Source organism: Dermacentor andersoni, chromosome 6 (assembly GCF_023375885.2).
Source record: "Dermacentor andersoni chromosome 6, qqDerAnde1_hic_scaffold, whole genome shotgun sequence".
In the NCBI taxonomy this organism is placed as follows: Eukaryota; Metazoa; Arthropoda; class Arachnida; order Ixodida; family Ixodidae; genus Dermacentor; species Dermacentor andersoni.
The window spans coordinates 60,318,382-60,340,000 of record NC_092819.1 but is presented as its reverse complement, the minus strand read 5'-3'; the positions used below and the strand labels follow the sequence as shown (position 1 = coordinate 60,340,000).

General features: G+C 46.0%; 1 protein-coding gene across 1 annotated transcript in view; it reads left to right on the top strand.

Moving 5' to 3' along the window:
- Positions 1 to 2,564: 2,564 nt before the first annotated feature.
- The window catches only part of LOC129382502 (uncharacterized), a 122,243-nt gene continuing 103,188 nt past the window's right edge, over positions 2,565 to 21,619 (top strand). Inside the window, exons 1-7 of the mRNA XM_055066555.2 lie at positions 2,565 to 2,831; positions 5,487 to 5,549; positions 8,153 to 8,275; positions 11,590 to 11,634; positions 13,767 to 13,809; positions 15,972 to 16,087; positions 21,112 to 21,183. Of these exons, the coding sequence (XP_054922530.1) occupies positions 2,639 to 2,831; positions 5,487 to 5,549; positions 8,153 to 8,275; positions 11,590 to 11,634; positions 13,767 to 13,809; positions 15,972 to 16,087; positions 21,112 to 21,183 (655 nt within the window). The 5' untranslated portion in view covers positions 2,565 to 2,638. The remainder of the gene's footprint in view (positions 2,832 to 5,486; positions 5,550 to 8,152; positions 8,276 to 11,589; positions 11,635 to 13,766; positions 13,810 to 15,971; positions 16,088 to 21,111; positions 21,184 to 21,619) is intronic.

Below are 21,619 nucleotides of genomic sequence, written 5' to 3'. Positions count from 1 at the left end.
GCGGACGCGGTCAATGCACTCCGACGCGCCCGGCGTCTAACGCTCGCCCGCTTACGTTGGTAGGCATTTCGCAGTACCAAAAGCCCTAATGCGACACGCGCTCCTAGGTTCCACAAAGCACTTGCGTTCTGCGTACGTATCGTCATGCCTGCTATCTGCGCCAGCGCTTGAGTGCGTCCACTGCGGACACTATATGAAACGCTTCCATGGCGTTACGCGGTAGTTTCGTGGCAAGGAGAGAAGCATTGGGAATGACCCCGGATTTACAATTGTATTGAACGGGCGTAAGGAAAAAAAAAGGAAAATAATGTGGGATTGCGACTTCATGTACCACTAAAGAAAAAAAAAGTGCTGGCTATTACGCGCCATTTATTCGTTTTATCGCTGGAACTTTGGTACTTCCACGCAACGGTGGAACAGAGGCGCGAACTCTGGCGGCAGCGGCTCTCGGGGAACGGTATAGAGCTGCACGTTGTCTCGGCGCCAGTTGAAGCAGCCTCGTAAAGGCCAAACATCTGATCCGGACCCACTGTGACGTTTGATTGTTCATCGACATTATCGATCGGCAATCTGCATCGCAGATCCCACTTTGGAGGCATGTCCGAATGAGAAACACAGAAAAAAGAACGACACAGGCTTGAAATAAAGCATAAAATCCACAAGACTAATTCGAACAACCCTTAGGCGAGAGCCAGCGTGACAATGAAAAAATGAGACTTAGCCGGGTATGCTGAAACGTGGAAAAGAAATGCAAATAATAAAACAGCTCACGGAACCATCCGCGATGTCATTTTCGAAGGCCAGCCGCCGAGATCGCTGCATGTCTGCCACCACTGTGCAATCGTGTGTTCCTGGACTCTACCATGCCCACAAGAATGATGTTGTTGATGATGATTATGAGAGAGATCATGATTCTAAACTGCTGCGCATACTCTATACGTGTGGGGGGGGGGGGGGGATCGAAAAAGGAGTCCGTGAAAGAAGAAGAGGTGAAACGAGTAGTAGTCGCAGTAGTAGCGAAAAAAAAATATGATCCCAAACATGAAAATATTTACATCCACATTAGTTGTTAGTGACGCCATTAGAAGCACGTGTCAGTTAATGGCCAGAGTAGTATAGGAAAAATAGAAAGACACCACGAGAAGGTCACATTCAAGGAAGTTACAACAACAACAACAACAACAACAAAAAACAAGGTTTAATCCTCTTTCGCCGAAGTCAGGCCACTCACATCACCTCATATTCTTTGTAGCCTGAAAGTGCTACGCTTTATCAGTCGCCTCTCTATAGGCAACAAGTCACTAGCGTGAACAATGCCTATCTAGACACAGTGTGCCGTGTTTCCGACACATGCTCTTTTGGTTTTCAACACTTGGCGACATTCAGTTGAGGCAGCTGGCATGTATACTCATATCACTGATTTTAGGTACTGGAACGAAGATGATGTTAATGATGATGAATTTGGCCTAGGTATTATTCAAGAGGTGACCCAGTGGCGGTGGAGAAGCCAAGCTTCATTCCGATAATGACATTCCCGGTCATGGAAATTTTGGTGCGTGTGCGGTTAGGAGTTGCACGATTATGTGACGGCCTGAAGAAAGAGTGTTGCCCGCCAAGTTGGCTACAGTGTATATGGTTTACTCTATAAATATTTTACAATGTCGTTTACTGAGTCTCGAGCATAATACGATTTGTGTCGAGCTAGTAGGAAGAGCTCCACAGCGAAAAAACATGACGAGCCAGGAATGATTGCGCTAACCAGTAGATGTCCGGCGAACATGTTCGCATGTTTTCCGGGCAGAAAAAAAGAAACAATGCCAGATGTACTAAATGCATATAGTAATAAAACCGGTAACAGTAGTAGCAAAAACTTTCAGTGTGGCCAGTAACCTTGACTCATTTTCTAGAGCGAAAAGTACGTTCGTAGTTAAAGGAAGAAAAACGTGTTCACGTGATACAAAGGCGCGTGGTGCCCCGCCGCATGCTTCTCGAAGTTTTCCCTGGCCAGTAAATCCGGCCTACCTTCTAGCCCGTGCATTACGTTCGCACTTAGAGAAAAAAGAAGCTGTGCGCGCGATCCGACGTTGCGTGGCGCATCGCCTCGTGGTGCCCTGCCGCGTGCTTCTCGGAGTTACAGGCCCCAGAAAATGTTTTTCCAAGCAAGGGTTTAACACCTAACTGCAGGCACTGCGAAGCACTAAACGCAGACCAAAATCACATATTTCGGGGCCACCATTCAACCTCCAACCAAGGAAGATTCTTCGGCAAACCCCTATGCCCGAGGCGTGGACGTGTGCCATCAACACAGATGACCTAGAATGCCAAGTCAAGCTGGCATAGTTGGTTAACCGTGTAGCGGACATATGACCCCCGCACTAGCTCATCTGCCAGGGTCTCAACTACTAATTTACGGGTACAATAAAGTTTACTTCTCTTTCTCTCTCTCTGACATTTGCCCATTTGCTAGCTCAAACATTTCGTTCGCACTCAGAAGACGAAGAAGCTGTGCACGCGATACGACGTCCCGTGGTGACGCTCCTCGTGGCGCCCCGCCTCGTGCTTGCTCTCGAGCTGGCCCCAAGGAGCGAGGTTCCACCATTTGGTTCCTGGCTACCGACGAGTGAAGCAGCAGTCGAGCATGCTCCCCAAGCGCCCTGTCAGCTTTGAGCTGGCCTCGAGCAGGCCCCCGGCGCCTAGGGGCACGGCAACTTGCCGTGCCATGCTGAATGAACCAGCCGCCCCTGTGGCGGAATGGGCCCCTCCGGCGGCAGAAAGGGCCCCCCCTGCGGCTACCCACGAGGAGCCCGCCCACGAGGAGCCCGCCCCCAAGGGTAAGTCAGACGTTCTGCAATTTGTTCCGCAGTTATCGCGTGGATTTCTGGGACAGTGGCTAAGGCAGGTCAGCAAAGGACGCGGCCTAGCGTTTATTCGAAAAGAGCTTCCTCTTTCTGCCTTTCGCTTCGTCGACCGTAGAACCAACACAGGTTTGTTACGTCGGCGTGGCCGCCATGAACGCCAAGCCGGGCACGTTGGACACGCCCGGACGACGGCGGGAGAGGCACGGAGACGCACACGGGGACGGAGGCAGAGGGTAGACATGTGGACGCCATTTCCAAGCGTCAACCTCAAGATGGCGGTCGAGACTAGTCTCGTCTTCCTCGGGACCTTCAAGATGGCGGTTACCTTCCCCGCCCGACTGCCTTTCAAGATGTCGGTCATCCCCGCACCGCGCTATTCCAAAATGGCGGTTACCTTCCCCGCCCGACTGCATTTCAACATGTCGGTCATCCCCGCCCCGCGCTATTCTAAAATTGCGGTTATATTCCCCGCCCGACTGCATTTAAAAATGGCGGTCATCCTCCCCCCGCAATATTCCAAGATGGCGGTTATCCTCCCCGCCCGACTGCATTTCAAGATGTCGGTCATCCCCACCCTACGCTATTCCAAAATGGCGGTTACCTTCCCCGCCCGACTGCATTTCAATATGTCTGTCATCCCCGCCCCGCGCTATTCCAAAATGGCGGTTATATTCCCCGCCCGACTGCATTTAAAAATGGCGGTCATCCCCGCCCCGCACTATTGCAAAATGGCGGTTGTCCTCCCCGCCCGGCTGCATTTCAAGATGGCAGTCTTCCCCACCCAGGCTCCAGTCAATATGGCGGACGCCAAGATCGAAGAGGTGGGCCTCCCCGTCAGGGAGGGAGGCAACCGGGCGCCTCTTCTGCCTCCACGCCGTCGGCTCGGCCCGGCGGTTGTTTCTGCTGCAGCTGGCCGCAGCACTTGGTGAATTTTCCGGGTTGCGCTGCCCGCCAAAGTTGTCAGACATGTGGAAAGAGGCTTTTTCTAAATGTGCCGGTCCTTGGAAAGTACATTTGGTCCCCGTCTGCGTCTCCGTGCCTCTCCGGCTGCCGTCCCGGCGTGCCCGGCGTGGCGTTCATGGCGGCCACGCCGACGTAAGTCTCGGCTTTGGGCAGCGGCAAAAGGCGCAGCAGCATTAAAGACGCGTTCGTGACGCGGGCGCTGACAAAGTATTAATGATTTCGTAGCATTCTATGAAAGGCTAGTGCAATTTTAATCGTGCTGCGATGACAGAAGTGACCGGTGCGCGTGCTGTGCTTCGACGCGCGCGCTCGCGCTGACGTGGAGAACGCGATCGAGCCTTTCTTTTCTTAGCTTCGAACGAGATCACGCGATGCTGCGTTTGCCGGCTATTCGATGGCGCCGGACTCGGCATCGAAATTTTTACCTGCCGTTCGGGCAGGGCTTTCGCAGACGACTTGCGTATGCCCCAGGCGTCAGCCTGCGCCCCAGGTTTATACGAAAAGAGGGTATCAGGGTTGGTATGCGGGGTTACCTGTCGTCCGCACTTCTGTCTAGAGCACTGGAACTCTGCGCTTCACAGCAAAGCGCTTATAATCACACAGCAGCAGCTAGGTTCAAGGCGCACGGTTGAATAGTGCTGGCCGGGCGTAATTGTGGCTTTCGCTACATACTCAAACGCAGTATACGAAAAAAAAAATGCCAACAACGCACGGAAATTCCCTTCCTTGCCTTGCAGCGCGCCGACTCGGCGTTAACGACAGAAAGTTCGGACAACTCCACGTAGGCCTATTACATATTCTACTGTGTGGGTCGCGAGGACGGTCATATCTATTCTACCGTATTAAAATAATTTTATCGAACATGTTTCGGACAGGGCTGTTTTCAAATGCGTAGTAGCTGCAATCCCATATAATATATATATATATATATATATTATATGGGATCGCAGCTGCTATGCATTTGAAAACAGCGCTGTCCGAAACATATATATATATATATATATATATATATATATATATATATATAGTAGTTGTATAGTAGTATTAGTAGTATAGCAGTAGTGATGTATTTGTAGTAGTTGCACGAAATCGACATATTCATATTCAAATTACATATTCGACTGTGTGGGTCGTGAGGATGGCCATATCTATTCTAGCGCATTAAAATAATTTTATCGAACATGTTTCGGACAGCGCTGTTTTCAAATGCGTAGCAGCTGCGATCCCATATAATATATATATATATATATATATATATATATATATATATATATATATATATATATATATATATATATATATATATATATATGTGTGTGTGTATATGTATATGTATATATATATGTATATGTATATGTATATATATATATATATATATATATATATGAGTAGTATTAGGAGTAGTTGTATAGTAGTACTAGTACTATAGCAGTAGCGTTGTATTTGTAGTAGTTGCACGAAATCGAACGAACCCAGTGGTCCACTGGCAACGTCATGGCATGCTGACAACTGTTAGTGGTCACCGAGAACACTTAACCGCAACTTGAAGCCCCAAATTTGTCTTCGCATTACGCGCACTTGCGATGATATATATATATATATAATACGAGTCTCGTAGTCTGGCTCATTACACGGCGTCTTTTGCTTTCTTGGTTTTTGTTGCAGAGGGGCGTCACGTCACATTTGATCCAAGTCTGCCTGACGACGACGACGAACGAGCACAAAGAGGTGAGTTACAGGCGACACCCTCTAAAAGAAGTTTACACCCTTTGGGTCGTATCTTCTACGCAACAATAATCGTCATCTGTCTTGCTCGCGTTTCCTTTCTTTAACGCTACGAACCCAGAACTTACCAGTTACGAACGGCTTGCACGTTATCAGCTTGACACAGCATCCTCGATAGGAAATTGGCGAGCGCCTAGTTTTTAAGAGAGGAAACGCAAGTAAGGCAGATGACGATTATTGTTGTGTGGAGAATATACACCCCAAAGGTTGTAAACTACAAGCGCACATCGGCAAAGTATCGGAACCTGTAACGTTGTGCAGCCGTAGTCATAATCGCGGGGCTGGTGCATGACCAGTGGTGCAGGGTTGTCTGGCATTCGCTAGATAGTTGCTCCCATAACTGCCATTAACTAACCAATATTCGTAGTATGTGGAGCACTTCCAGGGTATCTTGCCTGCGAAACCGCCTGATGCACAATAATATGCCGAGTATAGGACAATATTGCGCCAGGATGGTACTCTGTCGAACACGAAGCACTACGCTGTAGCACTGCCACCTGAAGGCCGGATCCCGGAAAAGAAATTGCTTTGCAGCATGGGCAACGTGGCGCTGTGAACAGCATGTCCGGTGGCATAACCTCGTGCGCACGTAAAATTATTACGCCGTCACGTTTCTCGTTATTGTGGCATGATCTGGCTCAATACAATGTCTGCCTAGTGAATTCTGAAATTCGCGCACCTAGCAACCCAACTAGCCTCCTAATATTAAGAGCACTAATAAATAAATGTCCTGGCTGCGCACCGGAGATCCAACGAGCAGCTATCGCTTCATTTTGAAGATCATCCTCCGATGATTAAGGGATTAAATTTTGGAATAAAAATTCTTAAATGCGACTGAGAGAAACTCGCCCTCACATTTTGAAAGCTTAGCGCGCGAAAGCATGAAGACAAAGGAACTAAACACTCCAGGAGCGCTTTCATGGCTTACGTATTTGCTAGCGCTAAACTTTCAACATAAATCTGTACCAGCTTGGTCAATTCTCGAGGGCACCTCGACAGGCCGGGTCGCGGGATTGAATCCCGGCCGCTGCGGCCGCGCTTCGATGCAGCTGAAATACAAAGTTTTTTTGCGTGTTATGTATTCTGCAGTCAAGGGCATGGCGCACGGAATGTGTTCTGGCCACTTGTATTTAGCAACAAAGAGAATAGAGATATTCTATGGTGGACCGATGCCAGTCCTCAAGGCGTAGGTGAATAAGGAGGCATCGTACATCCGGTGAACCGTTCCTTCTCGCGTTTCGTCAAATATAAGATGCTGGCAATTGTGGTGAACTATGAAGTCCCGGCCCAAAAGTACAACTCGATTCAAGTGAGATTTAGCAACCGATTTCGTGGTTTTGTAAAGCGACTGTCAATTTTATAATGAAATACCTTTTCTTTTTTCATGATGCATTTTTCTGTCGCTAAGAGGTGACTGTCAGCTGGAATGCTAAGTATAATTTGCTTACTTGGAGTTTCGCATCTAGTTGCATACATTTCAACGTGGCCAAGTACGGTCACTGACACTAAGGATTTACAGTAGGATACTACTTAAAGAAACAGGATTTGGCAACTAAGACACACGGACCGCGCGGGATTGTTAATTATGTCAGGCAATTAGAGAAGCAAAGAAATCGTAGTCGTGCGACATTTTCAATCTGGAGTCGTGCTTGATACCTTCGGAGCATCTGCTGTTCTTGATTGCTTTCATCGGCGGAAGCGATGAGGTGTGCAGCGGATATGGACGAAATGTATGGAGTATGAGAATTTCCCTCTTGAAAAGTTCAAGGTACAGCTCATTTCACTGCTGAGCCCGTTTTACTCTTGAAACTTCATTGCCAACTGAAGTTGCAGCAAAGCAAGGGTTTTATTAACAAAGAATTAGGCTTTCACCGTTCCACTATCATGGTTACGGCATTTTTTACTTAGCAGGAAAGTTTTAAGTACTATGTGCAGCCTCGCGGAGTAACAGTAGGTGGTAGTTATGAGTGCTCGGGCAGGCCTTTAGTGCAGACAAGTTGTATCCGACTATAGTAGGCCATTATTTGTGCTGGGTGCCCCGCTGACATCGAATGTGATGAAATAATCTTATGTCTTTTATTGCCTAGCGGCTGACGGCCTACACTTCAATGTGTAAGACTGAATCGTTAATCGACACATCTCATGTTTTCTTGCTGGCCTAATTTTTGCCAAGCAGCATGAGCGTAGACACGTTAGACGAGAGACTGTGGCAAATTTTGCTGCACACAAGGTAGGTGGTCATATGTAGTTTGAGTTCATTGTTGCGTGGAATAAAGTTTTTCCATTCTTAAGCGTGAAGAAATAGCAGCCTTAGGGGTCTAAAATTCGTGTCAACTCAACATGTGAGCTCAAAGGTAAACGTGGCAGGAAATTTAGTTGAAGGATCTTAAATTGCATAAAATGTTTTACGTACTTAATTGATGTTTTGCAGTGAGGTTTTCTTGCGTATAACCTCACTGTCTTTAGTGTCTACGTGCATTTACACCTGACCTGATAATGGAATTTTCCGAGAATCGTAAATATTTTCTCGTTTTACACTTGTGCAGGGCGGCCCCGTCGAAGAAGGAGTAGGCGGGTGAGAGAGCTAATAAGGAGGCTAAAAGCTAGACTTCTGCAGCTGCAGTTTGCCGCGGTGATGCAATCCATCAGGGACAGAGTCCGGCAAACACGTAAGCTATACCAACAATCTTAATTTCAGCGCACTCGCCGACGCGAAAGGGCTACATGCTCACTAGGGTGCCCCATGCCGCAAGAACGCAAGTGGTGGGCAAATATTGAACGAGCCACGTGGGCAAATAGAAACCTCGAGGGTTCCACAACACTAGCTCTCTCAACCAGATGTAATGTGTGGCGAGTTCGCGTCCTTGTTTTGTTCTAATCATACCGAATGTCTTTTCCGATGAGCACATAATTTTTCGCAGTAGGAAATTTTCTATTAGTACACAACCCAGAGAACCCACTGGCAAGCAGACGTCTTCAAGTGGTGGGAATAAAAGCATACGACAAATCACACTGTTCTGACTCTGACATTGCACGTACGTCAATTTCTCATCGCTCATATTGTTCGTCCTGTTGACACTTTTCGGCACATTGATCCTGAATTTTAAAGGTCTGGTGTGACCGCTGAAAGTCAACCATGCGCTTGCATATAAATAATTTTACGTGTTTTCTATTCTCATTCAGTTTGCCAGATAAGACTGCAAGCAGCTCACTACATGGGCACTTAACAAAACAATGAAAAAGAAAAGCCGGAAGATCCCACGCCCTGTGGGATCTGCCGGTTGGTATGCATGTTATGACACTCATGTCATGACGTATCATTTATGTTCGTCATGCTCTTGTGATCCTATGCCAATTTTGGTGTATACCAAGACGCAGGCGGCTGTTTCATGACCTACATGGACTTACATGACGCGCATGTCATGACATTCAGGTCATGACTTAATTATGTTCGTCATACACTCTTGTCACACTGGGCCAATTTCGTTACATACCAAGTTAACGAAACGACCGTGAGAGCGCCAAAACCTAGGCGGCTGTTCTATGACCTGTAAGACACAAATAGTATTCTTGTCCACACCAATCATTGTTTCTCATTCGCAATTGTCATATTATGCCAATTTTGGTACCTGCCAAGTTAACGAAACGACCATGAGAGCTCCAAGAAGTTGGTGGCTAGATAGATATTGTCAAAGTGGCAAATGTTCGCCAAGGAATGCTTCAACATTCAAAATGGCTCTCCCATAATCGAGAGTAGATGTAAGCACAAAATGGCAACCTGCGAAGATTGGTTGATACTAGCCACAATCTTAAATGAGTGTAGAGCATGTTCGCAACGGCACACCCCACCACACCACAGCGCACCATGGTGCGCTGGTCCATATGGACGCTGCCCAGCTGGAAGAAATCCGGTTGAAGGCGGCTCGACAAGAGGCGGAAAACGCCCAGGAGGCCAAGCCTACTGCCCAGCTAGAAGGAAAGCGCCTGAAGGAGGCGCGACCAAACGTCTCAGGGAATCTCGATTCTTGATCCGTGATCTTGACGCAAGAGGCCATGTGTTGGGCTTCCACTTAGCAAAGGGCGGCCTTCACGGAGCGTTCGCCTCTCAAGGCTGGCAGCGTGATGTAAGCTGTTTTTTTCCTTCCTTCGGGAAGGGAATACATTGCATCCGACTCTTCCAGTGCGACGCTACGCCGCAGCTCGGTGAGCATCGTACATCGAAGGCAAATCAGCGCTTCCAGGTGCGTCCGGCGCCACGCCACACAGACGCTCGGCGAGAACAGTAGATCCGCAGTACATTCAATTTCCCAGAATTAAAAATGCTTGGTTGCCTCTATCTGCCTTTTGAACGTCGTCGTATTGAAGTTACATCTTCAACGATTGTAAACATTAGGAAGAACTCGGAAGCAATATCTTTTTAACTTGTTTGGATAATGCGTTCCTTTACAAAGAGTAGGGGTGATCTTGTTTTGTTCTCGCAGCTTGCCGGGATGTCCTCGATTGAGTGTCAGGATAATGGCTCTGCCTTTTGGCTCAAGGTCACTTCAAGGCCGCTGACAACGGGAGAGAAAACCATTTCATGTTTAAAGATGTACGGGTTCTAGACATAACAAGCAATGGGTTGTAACGCCGTAGCTGATGGTGGAAAGGCACAGAAATGCCATCCTAGAAGGTAGGTGCGGTCTCTTTAATGCCGTTGTGCGTCCGGGGGTACTCAGGCTATCGAACCGGAACAGAATCGCGAACGAAAAGCGGAAAAACAAGCCGTTATTTTTGCGCAAGCCGCAAGTGAACTGAAAAACTTTTTTTACTCTAGAGCGAAACTGAAAAGTACTGACTGCTTCAGGCTCAGGTTGGCCACTTTGTGTGGAGGTTTCTGTCCTTTATATTGATCCGTGCTCCCTCATTTGTATATGCACAGGAGCTCCCTGTCATTCTACAAGTGGTAGCATAATCAAATATGATTTTGAACATGACGCGTCGGAAAGCCCTAGTAGCATGCTACTCCAGACGGATGTACACAGATACACAACATACTCAAAACGCAACACACTGCATGCTCAATGCGGCGCTGGTCTATGTATCCTTTTCTTGTCGTCGTTCAGCGTGCCAAAGTTTTCACAATGAAGTCAACTAGCCCGCCTTTCAGTCTTATTGCAGTTCTAGTTCTAGTTTTTCGAGTTTCTGTGTATCCTCAATTAGATGTAGCGTAACAAGTATATCGGTTCTTGTTTGCGTGGTCGATGTGTGCGAGAGCACGGCGTTCACATTAACGCCGCAATGAAGCCAAGCCAACGAAAGGAAACACAAATACCTTCATTACCCGAGATGCACAGGCAGCTCGAATGCATGGGCCAGGGACGTGACTTAGTTAAAAAACCATATGACCAGTCATCTTTGTAATACACATGCTCGTTAGGCGACCGCCAAATATTTGTCCGTGGGGGAAAATAAGGAATAGAAGCAGAGCTTTCTTTCTTGTGGTTAGATTAGGTAAAGGAATGCCACATTGAACCTTTTCTTTTTTCTCTGAGGCGTTGAACAGAAACTAGAAAACCATTCAACCGGAACATAGGGATGAAAATGTTTCAGTTTGTCACTCTGTTGCGGCGTGTTCTCGAGTGACCGAATCCATAAAGCTATTTTCCTTTCATAAGTTTTGTTAGACATTCACTCGAAAATCCAAACAAGCTCAATTTTTGCCTAGATTATTTCTAGGTTTATTGGGCCGCACATACGGGCTCCATGCCTCGAGTAACTGTTGTGGTGTTCTAGTGGAAAAAACAATTTGAAGGCTTAAGTGATTGTTACGTTATCACAAATTAGAAAGCGGGAAAAAGAGAATGTAAGTCTTTACGGATTCTCACGAGTCTGTGACGGATGTTGTGATGAATTTCTTTGTAGCTTTTGTAGTTTATGGGAATATCGAGAAATAGGAACTGTGGCAGGCAATGTTTAAGAAAAGTTTTCATGCATTTTTCAGTCATCGTGCAAGCCCTGCTCTTTATCTTCGCCTTCGACGGGGAAGGTGAGCAGAACGTCATACATACAGTCGGCCTGTTAATATTGAGCCTTATTGCTTTTTAAACGATAAATCTGTTATTTAATTGGACAAATTTCAACGGAAAGACGGCAGAGCACCTTTTCGCGTGGCCAGTAAGACACAGTGCCCTGAATATAAAGCAAAATTTCAGCTTTACGCCATGGTGGGATGCGTGGGACGTACTGCGTTCTTTTTTTCATGCCAGTCTACAGCTAGATTTGAAACGAGGGTATAGCTTACGCTTATTGAAGTTATAACGGCCGTGAAAGCGTTGTGCAGGGACCCTACAAAAATGCTTTTATCCTGTGTTTTGCTGTATACATGCTCTTGGGCAACGCTGGCATTCACAGCCCAGCCGAATACTCCTCCAAGCGGATAACTTATGCCACCATATATACGGTGTTCATGTAACTTGAACCGAAGATTTTAAAAGTGGTTAGCCGCAAGTGAATGAAACCAGCGACATATGGTTTGCCGTCATGTGACGCTCTTTAGAGTATTTTTATATTTCGCTTAGTTTTCCAAGATGAATTATGCTCAACTGTCGCCATTCACTTTAGGGCCAAGTGCGTGTCGTTGCAACGTAAAGGGGATTCAGAAACGACCGATGCAATGTTTTTTTTGTGGCGACGTACATACTGCGCGGTGATTTTCTGTCATCGTTTAAGGAAAGCCCACGAAAAATGAAATGAAACCACGTGACTGCGTTCATGCGCTATCCTGTTGCAGCGCTCGCAACCGCATTTCGTGCGAAAGCACCATGGGCGTGGACGGTGGCGAAATGGCAGCCGCGGCCCCAGGCATCGGCTTCAGTGCGTCAGAATCTCTGGCGGCGGCACACGGAAAGGAAGGGCCGCTGTCCCCGATGAGCGATAGGCTCCACGCACGGTTGAGAGCGCTGCAATACGATTGCGTACGAGTGCAGCGACGTGGTTTTATTTCATATTTCGCGGGCTTTCTTTAAACGCCGAACAAAAAACGCCACGCAGCATGTATGTTGGCACAGTAAAGTGGATTGGCCGTTTCGGTACCTCCTCTACAACGCAACGAAACGCACTTGACCCAAAAGCGAATAATTTGGCATAAATAATCTTAACTAAATAAGAGGCATACAGAAGATTCACTAAACAGCAGCGCATGACGCCCGACCCTATGTCTTCGGTTTTATTAAGTTGCGGTTAAGCACTATTTAAAAAAGCTTGTTTCAACTTAACGTGAAACACCCCGTGTAGTATGACAGTCAGCCCTTTTCAGGTTCCTGAAACATAGATAATTTTTCATGTTTATTGAAATATCGCTGCTGCAGCCCTATTTCTTGATAGACCAGGAGTAAGCAGCGGCTCATTGCCCGCAGCACGACGGAATTGTGGCTAGCTCCGCAAACGCTGTTGTTTACCTATCCGTGGGGTTCCTTCTGCAATGTGTTTGCAGTAACAAAAAAAAATATCATGAAATCTGCGAGAACTACTTGCCTTGTTTGTACCATATTCCCAGTCGATAATTCATTGTGTTCACGCATATATATCATCAGCATGCTTACGCCCACTGCAGGCCAAAGGCCTCTACCATGCTTCTCCAACCACCCCGGTCATGTACCGTCATGTTGTCCCTGCAAACTTCTTAATCTCATCCGCCAACCTAACTTACTGCCACCCCCTGCTACGCTTCCCTTCCCTTGGAATACAGTCCGTAACCCTTAATATATATATAGGAAGGAAGACAACCGTTGGTCATTAAGGGCTACGGACTGGATTCCAAGGGAAGGGAACCGTAGGAGGGGGTGGCAGAAAGTTAAGTTGGCGGATATATAACGTAAACGTTTCTTTTATCGGTCCAGCATTCTTTTTGTACTTCAGTATCTTTCTGCTTGTCAACCCTACGTGACCCGTCGATGCGTACTGTGCATGTATGTTCACTGAACTTATTTTGCCCTCGTGGCACCTTTCGTTTTAATAAAGTGCCCAGACAGAATACGACCACTGTCGCGTGACAAGGATCCCTTGACATTCGCTGAGTGCATAAGGCACATGTTGCCGCCGTGGAATTCAAAGTGATCAATATTCATGCACTAACTGCATTCCTAAACATGTAGCGTCATTGCTTCTTTTCGATTACAGTGGTGCACTTGAGGGCCGATGATGATGACGTGCTTGACTTAGGGTAAGTAAACCTGAACCTTGCTTTTCGTGGCATTTGTGAGCAAACGGGCCGGAAGAGAGATTGGGAATGCATGACGTATCGCGCTGCGAGGGAGTTTGGTGTTGTAGTGTTTCGAGAAAGATAATTATCCGGGACATTTTTGCGTAGCCAGCGTCGAGCACCATTGAAGCCGCGCGCAATTTCTGTTTCCGGGCTGCTGCAGTGCATTAAGACGTGTTGGCAATTGTTTAACGGACGAGACATCAACGTTAGCGTTTGCTTGACTGAAGCCTTGCGGCAGCAACTTCAAAGCCACTTTTTCCCTGCTAGCACGGAAGGCAGCAGCTTCAGAGCCACTTTTTCCCTGCTAGCACGGAAGGCAGCAGCTTCAGAGCCACTTTTTCCCTGCTAGCACTGCGTGCTTCCGACTGCGTGTGACGCTGCGCGTGGGCGGCACGAGGAACCGTGCGAGCGCGCGCTTACTTGGGCAGCGAAGTATTCACGACGAACGCAGCCCTCGATGGGTTGTCGGTCTTTATTTCCTGAAGCTGTTGGCTCCACAAAGGAAGCTGCACGCGTTCGCAGCCGGCGGTTTCGCGTTGAGACGGAGCCAAAGCGTGCGTCTGTTGGCGGTGCATGCAGAGCGTGAACATGTGAACTGTGGTTCGACAACTTAATGTTCGCTGTAAAGTAAATTGTGTGTTCACGGCATTCGGCGAGATGGGGAATATTTTATAGCATTTTCTTTTCTTCTTGCTTGCTACAGTCGCCCACAAACAACAAAGAAGCCAACGAGGCAACTGTTAGGCGAGACTGAAGCAGTGGCTGACATTAGCAAAGGTGCCGCGTTAGACGACTCAGTGCATAGTTAATCTGTGGGAAAAGGAGACGCAGACCGCCATTCTTTCTGGCGTTCTTTCCGTCTTTCTCCTCGCGTTTTATGCTTTGCGCGACAGCACGTCGAAGTAGTTAACTACACAGCATTCTATTTGACAATGTATGCGCAGGCTTGTGGGGGTGACCATTAACAAATATATAAAACTCTCAATGCAATATTACGAGAACGCAGAAATTACTTATATATTCGTCAGTGTACAGAGACAAGTCGCCCAGTGTAAACACACCCACAAGGAAAAGACATGCATAACTGGCATCAGTATAAGGCTTTCTAATCGACAAGTATAAGAAAATGGCAAAATAAGAACACGTGAGAATAAGCACAATGACACCAGGAAGAAATATTCACAGGTATTGACAAACTGATTCAGGAAGGATACGGAAATGATTTCGGTGTAATAATACATTCCCTGTTTTAGTTGACAAGTTCTGCGAGTTCCGATATTTATAGGGTATGCTATTCCAGTCTTTTGCCATAGACGTAATTTCGTTAGCGTTTTAACGCGAGAGCGTTAAGGGTGCCGTGTGGCTGAAAATGCGGCGTGCGCGGCTGCGAAAACGATCCCGAGCCACGCATCCACAAACAGGCAGGTCCTCTGCGTGGAGCACGAGCTTTAAACTAACTGAACTTCCCAAAGTAAAATGCGTCAGAAAATCGATAACGTACGAATTGCACAACCTAGAGACATGATAGCGTCGGTTTTAACCTTGAATGTTCGAGAAAATATAACTCTGTTGCGCGCGGAAATTCCAACACAAACCTGTTTTAACGGGTTAGCGTTTCGCAGCAGCCGTTCGAGGTTTGTCTTAGTTGGAACGGCACGGCCTGCTCAGTTTCTCGTAGCAGCATAAAAGAAAAAAAAAATCGGGACGCTTCAGCTTCGCCTTTAATAGAGGAACGCGATAGCATTCAAAGATCCCTCACTGCTTGTCACGCTTCTCGGCAACTGCAGCGTTACCATAATGTTTACGTAATATTATTTAACTACGTTTTAACTAAAACATACACGGTGAGGAAGGAATATGGTGGGCCAATCTCGGAAGGAGTGCGTTCATTTGTCACTATCAGTGACTGCTTCTATAACTGGCTGTCATCAGAAAAAAAAAAAAAAAAAAAAAAAACAACTCTTCAAGTAGAGAAGCGGGCGAAGGAGGGCGAGAAATAATTGAGGGAGCCGGCCTGCTTTCGAAGGCACTCACATGCCATTCAAAGAGCCCACTGCGTGAATAAGTGTCCGACAACGTTGGCACCACGCGACGTCCACTTATTCATCTATTACTTGCAGGCCGGAGGACATGGAGCCACTGACGAAGACGTATGGCAAAATCGTGATGTTCGTCGTGGGCATCGCGTGGGCAGTCATGGCCCTCGCATGGATTTCACCCTACAAAATCTGCCTACGTAAGTGTATACTGCAAGCCCGCTGTCTCGGACTGAATGGCCTCCCTGTTTTAGCCGTAGTCGCAGGCTGAGAGAGGTAAGAATATTCATAGTGCGCGTCCCTAAAATACCAATATATCGGGATACCCGTTGTGTAACTAGGCCTAATAAAAATTCGCATGTTCCACCAGACAGAATAGTCAGCTAGTGTTTTGTGGTACACCAATATTAAGCCGTTCAAGTTACGCAGGCATATAATGCACTATGATGACAAAATGTCGAAAAAGAAGTCGGCAATTTTTGCTGACTTCTTGATGGATGATGATGATTGATGGACCGTTAATTTAGCGCAATAAATTTTTACTTGCAAGCAAAGACGTGTTTCTCCCACATGAACACAACTACCCTGCCAAAAATTGTCCAAATCAATTACGGTTCGCGTTGTCTGTACGCTGTTCAGAGAACGTATTTTTCTCACTGCATGGTATTCCGGTTCGTAATCGTACGCAAAACTTTTCATTGCAATTTTTTGTATGCGACCAGTAATAGCAAAGGGCGAAATATTGCATATTTCTGCAAGTTTACTGCCCGTTATACATAAACGTAGATTTTTTTTAAATATGTACACCCGTGAACATACGGACCACAGGGACTCCGAAAATTTCGTTAATTTAAATTTAAATTTAGTTTCTTTACAATTACCATGCATCAACTGAAATTGACACGAGTAGACTGCTAAGTTAGGACTGAAGTCCTCAGCTTCAGCTTGCATTCATAGGCTGAGGAGAAAATAGCCTTTGTTGCGCAATCTCCGGTGCTTATACTTTTGCTCGCGAGTGTACCTGCTGTACATGGTGTTACGATTTCTGAATTCCCATGCGCCAGCTTGTGCTGTCAGGCTGGCTGTCTCGTTAAGCTGCTCGTGATAGCAAGTCACCGGCCGCCTTTGTTCCTGTGATATTAAAAAAAAGATTCAATAATAAACAAATAAATATATCAATAAATAAATACACACATAAATAGATGAATAAATAAATAAATAAATAAACCTACATCGCAACAGCCCAAATGTATGAGTGCCTGGCACACGCATAATTAAAGTACACAAATAAAATAAGAACTACCGGGTAATATTGGTAAAAACGCAATGAAGCTAAAGAACAAATTCTGAATACAAGAATTTACATAAAGAGCCAGTTGAATGTGTAAAATTATGAAACAGTGCAAAGCTCGGAAAATAGCAATGACGCTGAGCTATTAAATACATCAAGATCATGAAAATAAGCGGTAAAGACGTAGTGGTATGTTTACGGTTGAGTGTTGGTAAATGACAGGCAGGAACCTGGAAAGGCCCATGTTCTCATGTGGGCTGGCGCGGATTACGAAACATGGGTAAATGTGTTCGGGGCAGGTGAGGATACCGTGAAGTAGTTAGAAGAAAAGTACAAGGCCGGCAGTGAATTACGTTGGCGGTGAAGTAATGACGATGGCATTGTTGATAAAGGCAATAAAGGCAATGACAATAACCCAACAGTGCTAAAACGAAATCCACTGTCCGTGTTAAAAAGTAATGATACATGTGCTTAAGAAGAAATTATGGGGTTTTACGTGGCAGAACCACTTTCTGATCATGTTGCACGCCGTAGTGGGGGGACTCCGGAAAGTTCGACCACCTGGGGTTCTTTAACGTGCACCTAAATGTAAGTACGTGAGTCATTTCGCCCCCATCGAAATGCGGCTGCCATGGCCGGAATTCGATCCCGCGACCTTGTGCTTAGCAGCCCAACACCATAGCCACTGAGCAACCACGGCGGGTATACGTCGGCTTAGTAGCACTTTATGGATCTAACCTTTAATGTCGCTGTTGGATCTGGAAATACCTCAGACGACCGATGCGCATTCGAGGTGTGGAGCAAGTTGTGTACGACTTTCGGAAAGGCCTAGGAGGTGTATTCCCTTGATAGTCTGCAAGCAGAGCACGGAGAGTGCACCCGCCGCAGTGCAGCGCGTTTAGTGTGCCCAGCAAATTCTATGGTAGCATTAAGGAATGCACCGAGATCGTTAGTCTGACAGACCTTGCACAGTGGCAGAGAAAAAGAATGCTTGCTCCTTTGTAAGTGAAAGTCGTGACTTTGGCCTTAGCACCATTCAAGGTGAGATTGTCTTTCTTCAGACTGGAGGATGCGGCAGTAAACAATGTATATTTTATTAAGATATTGATGTGATCGGCGTATAGAAGGAAAGAATTCTGAACTGCGAAAGAAGACATCGCTAATAAAAAGTAAACAATGCAGTGTTCTTATTAGTAAGCCTTGATTGACGCTTTCACGTGCAATGTGCAGACAAGGGATGAAGCCATTGACATTAACATGATATATTGACGTGACTGCGCAAAAGATCGACAACACTACTACTACTATTACTATAATTATCATTAGTGTAATCATTATTATGGTTCATGAGTATGTATATAGTTTTCTGACCTCATGCTCCAACATTTAAAGCCAGAATAATCATCCTCCACTTCCACCCCTAGGCTGAAAACGTAGTCGCAATGGCGGCCTCTTTTTGCACAAAATATTTCGTGTAGTTATTGCATGTTCGTATCTAGCAGCTTCTGTCTCACAGCGAGTCATCACCTTTCCACAGAATGCAAACTGTCATGCTCTCCATTTTGGGCTTTGTTGCTGCACTACTGCGCTTCTCTTCTGACTTCCGTTTCTCTCATTTCCTACATTTCATCCCTCTCTCAATTGTGCGCTGTTGCTGAATTGTTGTTCATTATGTAGCCGTTTATCTAGTAATTTCTTGTTTTTTTCATTCTATTTTCTGTCCTATAATATTTAGTGCAGAGCACCAAGGTAGGGTTGTTCCTGGACACACTAATAATAATAATAATAATAATAATAATAATAATAATAATAATAATAATAATAATAATAATAATAATAATAATAATAATAATAATAATAATAATAATAATAATAATAATATATTATTATTATTATTATTATTATTATTATTATTATTATTATTATTATTATTTGACATAGGTCGCTTTGTTCGAAAAGCGACTGTTTGGGTCAGTCACTTGCTGCTCGACTTTTCAGTCGTGCAACTGCAATTGTAACGTACCCAACGAATCAGTGGCGCAGGAAGAGGAAATCTGTATAGGCTGACGCTTGCGTTGACGGCGGTGAGGGTTGACCATCTTCACAGCACGCTCCCGAAGGGCTCACTGTGCGTATGCTCCCACTGGGCACGTGCCACCTTGCAAAGTGGACACGGCTCTTCTGTGGAATTTTCCTGCTTTCTTTTGCTGGATGGCCTAGGATGGAGGGTTTCATTCGAAGGGGAGAGGAGCTGCCCAGTCCGCAGAACGGGCATGGGGTTATGTAGATACCACTTTGGCGGCCGCAGACCAATGATTAAAGACACCCTGTAACCGACAATTGTTTAGATAACCCATTTGGGAGTATCGGTGGAAGTTCATTCATGGCGGAACCCAGGCCTAGCGTACCCTTCTGGAATGTACTCTAAAGATCGTCTCCCAATAGCGCGAGGAGATGTGAGCGGCATCCGTGACGTTTATAGGTATCCCCTTTGAAGCGGGGCGGCGACGAATATCCTGGTAGCTCAAACACAAGGACACGAAATTAAGCTTTGTTGGATACCAAGCCATCAAGGAATTAGAGGCAACGAGAGAGCTGACGCGTGCGCCGCTCAAGCCTGCCATAAGGACGTCAGTACTGCAGATTGCATGAAGTTAGTAAAAACCAAGCATAAATAAAAATGGCAGCGTACATGGAATAGCGAAGAAAAAAACTACATTTAGTAAAACCTATTCTAGGAGAATGGAGATCAAAGCATCAGGAACGTTTCATAGAAGTAATTTATGCCGCCTGCGCATCGGACACACACACCTAACACATAACTTTCTACTGACAAAACAAGACAAACCCTTATGTGAGAAATGTGGAGATGAACTCACTGTAAATCACATTTTATTCTCGTGCACACAACTCGAACGGCTAAGGAAAAAATATTTTACTGTATATTACAATGAACGCATTCCCTTTCATCCCAGTCTGCTTTTAGGAGATAACCCACTAGTAGAAACGAAATATAACATATCGCAGAACTACTAATTCCAAAAATGATTACCCAGTTTTTTCAAGCATCTTATGATGCACCTCACCTATTTTCTCAGTCCTGAGAAGGCTGAGGTCTTCATTTGGTTTGTTGGGCTCCTCAGAGTCTTTGTCCGGACAAGGACCTTCGCTGAGGATACCCAATTTTTGAAATAAATTATACCATGTGTTTGGCGCATGATAGCCTGTTGCTTATGCGCCATAAAACCCAATACAATACAATGGTAGATGTGCATTGGCTTTGCTGCATCTGTTACCATCTAGCCTTTTGCTTATACAATAATCCGATCTTGATCTTTCACTTATAATACGCATATCACTGTATTGTGCAGTTACCCCCGCTAACAATGACTACGATCAAGTTGCATCCGGCCGAGCGACCCCTTTCAACTCCGGTGTGAATGCACCCTGAAGGACGACGCTCAGGAGGCATTACCCATAAGACGCTGTTGGTAGCCCCTTCCCACCCAAGAACGATAGTCGTATTTTGTGTGCACGTGGTCGTGGGATCAAATCCCGGCCACGGCTGCCGCATTTCGATGGGGGCCAATTGCGAAAACTCCCGTGTACTTAGATTCAGGAGCACGTTCAAGAACCCCAGGTGGTCCAAATTTCCGGAGTACCCCACTACGGTGTGCCTCATAATCACTGGTTTTGGCACGTTGAACCCCGTAATTTTTTTTAATAATCAGATCGTGGGCTTGGCACGTGAAAACGCAAAAGTTTTGCCTGTCTTGTATCTGCAGACTCAACGGCTGCGGAAAAGCACAAGTATTGAGTGAAATTTAGCAGGGGCGAATGATTTAAAACCAGCGCCTCATGACGCCAAGCAATGCGGCTTGAGCTGTTGAAACCAGTCTTATTAATTTCATGTCACTTTCTGTTTGTCGACAGACCCTCCCAAGTGCGCCTTGCCATCCTGTAGGGAAGTCCAGGAGTGGTTAGAATCCAACAAGACCATCTACGGTAAGTGACCCTAGGCGCTCTATAGACCTCCCTGTACCTAATAGGCGAAATTCATAGCAAGCGAAAATGCAAGCTGATGATTACATTTCACGCATTGCGAATTGTCCTCAATAATATAGAATAAAGGCGGGAGCAAAGCAGCACTCATACGCGACTTTTAACTTCAAATCCTCGAGGTATATTTGCATCCGGTAGAAAAGAACGTTCGGAACTACTTTTGAACCTAGAATTTAGAATTGGCGAGTATGTCGGAGAGTGAGCGTGCGTTCAGGAGCAAAGCAGCTAGACACCAGACATTGCAAATGTTTGGAACAGTTAAGGTGCTGAAGATACACTCAAAATAATGACATAATGCTCCAAACATTTCAGTTTCTGCCGGCCTGAGCATCCCGGGCGATTCGAAAACCGACTGCCTCGTTTCAGATCAAATGAGATG